The sequence below is a fragment of the Sinocyclocheilus anshuiensis genome, unplaced genomic scaffold, assembly GCF_001515605.1.
Source record: "Sinocyclocheilus anshuiensis isolate Anshui unplaced genomic scaffold, SAMN03320099.WGS_v1.1 scaffold1614, whole genome shotgun sequence".
NCBI classification, from domain to species: Eukaryota; Metazoa; Chordata; class Actinopteri; order Cypriniformes; family Cyprinidae; genus Sinocyclocheilus; species Sinocyclocheilus anshuiensis.
In genome coordinates this window covers 208,320-215,921 of record NW_015547777.1, presented here as the reverse complement: position 1 = coordinate 215,921, position 7,602 = coordinate 208,320, and the positions used below count along the sequence as shown (strand labels likewise).

At 35.7% G+C, this 7,602-nt stretch overlaps 1 protein-coding gene across 2 annotated transcripts in view; it reads left to right on the top strand.

Annotated features, from left to right (window-relative positions):
* Window positions 1-7,602, top strand: part of lzts3 (leucine zipper tumor suppressor family member 3) — a 14,707-nt gene extending 7,105 nt beyond the window's left edge. For both annotated transcript variants that reach the window (XM_016507562.1, XM_016507561.1), the window contains exons 3-5: window positions 1,933-2,253; window positions 4,778-5,008; window positions 6,929-7,602. In XM_016507562.1, coding sequence (XP_016363048.1) covers window positions 1,933-2,253; window positions 4,778-5,008; window positions 6,929-7,546 — 1,170 coding nt within the window. In that variant the 3' untranslated portion in view covers window positions 7,547-7,602. The remainder of the gene's footprint in view (window positions 1-1,932; window positions 2,254-4,777; window positions 5,009-6,928) is intronic.

Sequence of the window (7,602 nt, the reverse complement as noted above, 5' to 3'; positions counted from 1 at the left end):
TTAATCTAATTTTACTGAGACAGATTACTGGAGATATAGAGCGACCACTGATATTTAGATCATTTTATGTCAGTATCTGCTGTACTGTTATAAAGATCTCATTGATTTACAGCACAAGCATCAGAATTACATCAGAGAAATATCAGCATCTGATGCAAATTCATATTTTTGCTCATGTTGGGCCTTTGAATAAAACTGGGCCGTTTTTTCCTCCTTATTCTCACTGTATCAGATTATATGAGCCATAAAAGCCTGATGCATCAAATATGATACTCAAAGAAATGGTCACAAGTTACAGCAATAAATTCCCTTCACATAATTATTAGATATTTTAGCACAGTTTGAATCAGAGATACTGATTCAACTTAAATTCCCCATTTCAGCATAATGCGACTTGATTTTGTCTTTCTGAATATTATCTTTTTGTTTTGAGCTCATGCAAATTCTAGACTGTTACAATTTTGGGAACAATTTACAATAAGGTCTTATTAATATATTTTTACAGTATTAACCTTTGTTAATGTTAGTTAATAAAAAATTTAGTCCACAATGCACAAACTAATGTTAACAGATACAACTTTAGATCTTATCATTAGTAAATGGTGAGATTAATAAATGTAGAAGTAGTTAATTTTTAGTTAAATTGTTAGTCATTGTCATGTTAAATAATGTAGTTAACTAATTTTAACAAATGGAAACTTATTGCAAAGTGTTACCATAAATTTCTTCATTGATCTCCACTAATTTCTTCTACACAAGACATTTAGGTTTTCAAGACCATTTCACTGGTGCCAAACCAACCATTTTTTTTACTGAATTTGATTAGAAATAATTTTACAATTTCTAAAAAAAAAATAAAAAAATAATAATAATAATAAAATATATGTGTGTGTGTGTGTAAAAAATATTAATATGAAAAAGTTATTTTTTAATTTATTATTTAAAAATCAATAAGTGAATTTGATTAAAAATAATTTCAAATTCAGAAGTATTTAAAAAACAATAAGTGAATTTGATTAGAAATAGTAAAAAAAATTATAAAAAAATATGTAAAAAATATTCATATCAAAAAGTTATTTTTTATTTATTATTTAAAAATCAATAAGTGAATTTGATTAAAAAATAATAAAAAATTCATAAAAGTATTTAAAAAAACAATAAGTGAATTTTATTAGAAATAATTTAAAAAAATTCTAAAAAAATATATATGTAAAAAATATTAATATCAAAAAGTTAATTTTTATTTATTATTTAAAAATCATTAAGTGAATTTGATTAAAAAATAACTTAAAATTCAGAAAAGTATTTTAAAAAACAATAAGTTAATTTGATTAGAAATAATTTAAACATTTCTAAAAAATATATATTTAAAAAATATTAATATCAAAGTTATTTTTTATTTATTATTAAAAAATCAGTTAATTTGATTTAAAAAATAATTTAAAATTCAGAAAAGTGTTTATTTAAAAAACATTAATAAAGTTAATTACATTTTTGTTTACTTATTGAATTTTTAACAAATTAATACATTTTATTATAATACTGTATAGTGTATGATAAAATGCAACTCACTTTTGGCCCATGGCCCTCAATGAAGTTAGATTTTTGGCCCTCTGTAATAAAACGTTTGGGCCTCTCTGGTTTAAACTGATATTTCATTAAAAAATGAAGAATCTGTGATCATTTACTGAGCTTCATGTCGTTCCAAACATGTATTATTTTCTTTCCTCAGTGAAAAATAAAAGGAAACACAAGGAATGTAATTTGGAGGTCGTCAAAAAGAAACACCATAAAAGTCTCATAATGAGATTTAAGAGCTTTGATGGACAGAAAGATTTTCCTTAGATAACAGCACAAAGCGATGGCAAGCTGAAGTTGTAGAATACTGTACCTGGAGTATGTGTTTATGTTCATTCTGTGATTGTTCCTCAGGTGATCCACATGCGGCGTAACCTGGACCAGAGCGAGGCGGCGATCGCGCAGGTGTTCGAGGAGAAGCAGCGCGTCTGGGAGCGAGACATGGAGGAGCTGAGGCAGAACTACGCCAGGCGTCTGCAGCAGGTGACCCACCGAGCCCAGCGCACACAGCAGGCCCTGCAGACCCACATCGCCCGTCTGCAGCAGGACAAGGGCCGGCTCCAGGAGGAGATCAGCGCTCTGCTCGCACAGAGAGAGGAGCTGGAGCACAAGTGTCTGGATTACCGCAAGGAGCAGGCGGATATACTGCCTCGCCTGGAGGAGACCAAGTGGGAGGTGAGAGGTATTTCCAAAAGGTGCCCACATGGAGTCTCCGAGTCGCCCGCCAAGCACGTTCTATAAATAGCCTAAATTAGCATCGGGCCATAAATGATATCATATCGAGTAGGGATATGCCGGTATCAAATTGTCATATTGCGATTAATTGCTAATGCTTTTATCACGGTGCGCGGTATTATCACGGTATACAGAAAGTAGCGCAGCTGCTTTGTTTACAGGGTTTCCGGGGTAAAGGCAGCATTTCTGCAGTTTAGCGCCATCTGCTGTCAGATAGCGAAAGTGTGCTTTCATCCAGAGCGTCTCTCACATGTTCCGCCATGTGCTTCTCGTCCGCGCTTGTTTACATCAGAGTGAGCACGCGTCTTTCACGCAGCATACAGCGGTGTTGTGCATTTTGACCAGTTGATGGGAAAAGTATTCTTAAAATGCATTCAAAATTCTGAATAATTTTTAATATATAGTTATTCATGGTATTTAGAAGTGCCCACGATAACAATATCGTGCATATTAATTACCGTGATATATCGCATTACCGAATACCGGCACAAGGCTAATATCGAGATTATGATAAAATTCATGTTAATAATGATGATAAGCTCTTGACATTTTTACTCAATATGGATTAATTTAACATCCTATTACACAACAGAAATAAATAAGTCTGCATGGTCTGTGTGAATGCGTGGAGTAGTTTCATCTGATGCACAAACTCAAACACACGTGACTCGCGGTGTTTTCAGCGTCTGCGTCTCAATATATGAGTACATGAACACATGCACTTCATCTTCAGAGCTGCTTCACCAGCTTTATGCAGTTTCATTTGAGGAAAAAGTACCATCAAATACACGCTGAAACTGAAACTGAAAGACCTTCGCGACAAATCGTCAAAATAAAAGTCCGGTTTAACTTGAAATTATGACGGAATATATCACTACTGTATACTACAATGCAATTCTCAAAGTAATAATAATATTATTTTTAAGGAATATCATACAACCGAGTTATTTTTTTTTTATTATTAATTTATACGGTTCTGTTGTGCGTCATCATGTCTGATAAAATAAAATAAAAAAAATAAAAATGCAATGTTTTGTTGTAAATTGATTTTCATTTGATTACATTTTAAAAGATTGATTAAATTGTTGAAGTTGTATTCATTCATTTCACTAGACACCATTTTTTATGATAAATTTGTACTGAATCATAAAACACGGAATCCATAAGAAATCAAATGGAAAACACAGAATTGAGGGAAAAATTAAATGCATTTTTGCATAAAATGCAAGATATTAGAGAAATATATATATGTATTGGATTATATCAAACAAGTAGCCCTTGAGACTATTTTATCCCTTCAGGGAGCCCTCACTCACACAAAGGTTGGAGACCCCTGATAGAAGAACCATTTTTGGATCCTCAAAGAACCTTTCAGTGATCAGTTCTTAAAAGAACCAATTTTTCTTTGTTTGAAGAACATTTTAAAAATCCCCCCCAAAAAAAACTTTTGTTCAATGTAAAGATTCAATGGATGTTAAAGGTTTTTCATGACACCATCAATGCCAAGAGTGCGATGCTTCATGAGGGGTGAAAACTAATAATTAATTAAATCATAAAAATGTAACATTTAAATGAATGCTTTTTAAAATAAGAACAATCAAAATAAAACGCACAAAAAAACTGATGGAAAAAAATATGCAAATGTGTTGTTAAATTATTGAAATATTAACTTAAAATCTCAGGGGGCTTTAAGAAAATGTTTTAGTTCAAAGCGGTTCGGCTGGGAAAAAAACTGTGAGAGATAAAAGAGCTTATTTTATACAGCCCAGCATTTTTTTTTATGGCATATTTATGTATAGATTTAGTTTAGCGTCACAATTTTAGAAGAATAAGATTTGTTCATGTGTTTGAAAGAATCTTTTATGCTCACCCAAGGCTGAATTTATTTGATTAAAAATACAGTAAAAATTGTGAAATATTATTACAGTATAAACAGCTGTTTTCTATTTTAATATACTTTAAACTGTAATTTATTTCTGTGATGCGCAGCTGTATTTTCAGCATCATTACTCCAGTCTTCAGTGTCACATGATCTTCAGAAATCATTCTAATATTCTGCTCGAGAAACATTTCTGATTATTATCAATGTTGAAAACAGTCGTGCTGACGAATATTTTTGTGAGTCAGTAATACTTTGAAAGAAATTAACATTTTTATTCATCAGGGAAACATTAAATTGTTCAAAAGTGACAGTAAAGACATTTATAATGTTACACAAGATTTCAAATAAATGCTGTTCTTTTGAACTTTCTGTTCAATCCTGAAAAATAAAATGTGCATCTCAGTCAGCCTTGGTGAGCATTAGAGAGCATTTTTTTGAATATCATTCATTATATCGACCGTAATTTCTGGAAGAGTTTCATGCAAGCAATTTAAGTCCGTGATCTGACGTAGACTAACAGCAACATACAGCAGACTAAACAAACAGCTGTGTGATGGCCTTCGTTTGCTTTGCGTTGCGCAGCTGTGTCAGAAAGCGGGCGAGATCTCTCTGCTGAAGCAGCAGCTGCGGGAGAGTCAGAACGAGGTTACGCAGCGCGCCGGAGAGATGGTGGCCCTCAGGGGCCAGCTGAAGGAGCTCAAGGGCCAGATGAAGGAGCGCGAGGAGACAATGATCGGCCTGAAGGACTCGTACACCAACAAGAGCCGCGAGCTGGAAAGATGTGAAGGAGAACTGAAGAGAACGCTGACAGAGGTGCGCAACATAAACACACACTCATATCCAATGCATCACACTTACTATGCCTGTCATATATGTGTCCCTGCAGCACAAAATCAGTCTTAAGTTGCTGGGGTATATTTGTAGCAATAGCCAACAATACATTGTATGGGTCAAAATTATAGATTTTTCTTTGATCCAGATTTTCAAATAGTTGTATCTCAGCCAAATATTGTCCTATCCTAACAAACCATACATCAATGGAAAGCTATTTATTCAGCTTTCAGATGATGCATAAATCTCAATTTTGAGAAATTGACCCTTATGACTGGTTTTGTGCTCCAGGGTCACATTTAATAATAATACAGCTATTACTAAGGCTGACACATAAGGTTTGTTGTGTTCTGAAACCTTTAACACTAAGCATTAAAGTTCAGTGCATGTTTGTGCTCAATGATTGATTCCTCAGATCATGCGTGTTTGCTGGTGCTTTACTAAGTGTTCAAACACGCTATTTTCACCTGCTGGACCAGAAAACAGCTGAAAAATATCCCACAGACAGGCACTGAAGGAGACATCAAAAAAAAAGAAGTCAAAGTCAAAGTAGCTAGTCAAAATCGTACTTGACAATACAATTTCCACATTTAATTAAGTGTTTTAATATGCAAAGGAAAAAAAAAAGAAAAATCAGTTTCTGAAACAGATGGAATCTAGTAGACAAAATGAGATTTTCGTATTAAAGTATGTTTGATGCACAAACTTTTACTGAGCTTATTAGTCAAATTAAACTGCTATGCATTTGACCTCTTGTTCATTTCTATATATATATACACACTACCAGTCGAAGGTTTGGAATAATTAGGGTTTTTAAGTATTTCTGAAAGAAGCCTTTTCTGCTCATCAAGGCTGCATTTATTCAGTCAAATAAATACAGAAAATACAGTAAAAATGTGAAATATTATTACAATCTAAAACAGCTGTTTTCTATGTGAATATCTGTTAAAGTGTAATTTATTTCTGTGATGCGCAGCTGTATTTCCAGCATCATTACTCCAGTCTTCAGTGTCACATGATCTTCAGAAATCAGTATAATATGCTGATTTGCTGCTCGAGAAACATTTCTGATTATTATCAATGTTGAAAACAGTCGTGCTGCACAATATTTTTGTGATGCATTTTATTTTTCAGGATTCACAGATGAATAGAAAGTCCAAAAGAACATCCTCTAATTGAAATAGAAATCTATTGTAACTAGTGTTGGGGAAAGTTACTTTTAATCAGAATCAGAAAGTAATGTAATTAAAAGTAATGCGTTACTCTGTGAAAAAGTAACTAATTGCATTGCTTAGTTACTTTTTATGAAATGTAATGCAAGTTACTTTTGCGTTACTTTTTGTCACCTGGCTTGCTTATTTGTTTTTTAATAACAACAAAATAAACTTTGATCACAGAAATAAATTACAGTTTAACAGATATTCACATAGAAAACAGTTGTAATAATATTTCACATTTTTACTGTACAAATGCAGCGTCGGTGAGCAGAAGAGGCTTAAAAACACTAACAAATCTTAATTATACCAAACATTTGACTGTTAGTGAACAGATTTCTCTCATGATGAGCAGTTCAAGTCAAGTTTATTTGTATAGCGCTTTTCACGATACAAATCGTTGCAAAGCAACTTTACAGCAAATTAAGTTTCTACAATATATTTAGTGGTAGCTTATCAGTGGTGACTGTCAGTTAATGTACGGAAAATCAATTAAAGACGTAATCAAACAGACGATGAACACTATTAACAGCAATTATTATATGATGCAATCAAACTTGTAGCAAAATGTGGTAGTTCTGTATGTTGTTTCAGGGTTGGCATCATCTCTTCTCAGATGTTCTGTGAAGTATGTAATTTGTACTTATACTCAGCACATGCTGTAAGCGCTGGTTTGGTGTCTCCGCAGGTGTCGATGTTGCGTGACAAGCTGGTGGTGTTCGAGGCCGAGCTTCTGGGTCTCAAGCGGGCTCTGAGCGAGCTGAGCTGCAGGAGCGATCACGCCGTGTGTCTGAGGGACATCAGCGGCATCAGCGGCAGCTTACCGTGGGCCGGCTTGCACTCGCCCCGAACGCCCGAAACCCTGCCCATCGACAGCTTCCTCAGCCTGCAGAGCGACGAGGCCAAAGCGCAGCGGCAGGAGGCCGGAGAGCTGCGGCGGCAGCTGGAGAGACTGCAGGGCGAGCTGCACCTGGAGCGGCAGCAGAGAGAGAGGCAGGTGCTCACCTTCGCTCAGGAGCGACACACCTGGCAGGACGAGAAAGAGCGCGTGCTGAAGTACCAGGCGCAGCTGCAGCTCAGCTACGTGGAGACGCTGCAGAGGAACCAGGCGCTGGAGGAACGGGTCGGCCAGCTCGGAGCCAAACTGGGCACCTCGCCTGGATCACCCGGATCGCCCGTCAGCCTCTCCATCCCCGTCCCTGTGACCATCACTCTGTCCCCAGCCGCGGACGATCCCAAACATCAGCTGGCGCCTCCGTGGCCGGGACCGTCTCGCTTGGAGCGGATCGAGTCCACCGAGATTTAGACGCGAGACAATCGACTTGAGACTAAAGCCCCGTTCACACCAAAAACGATAACTAT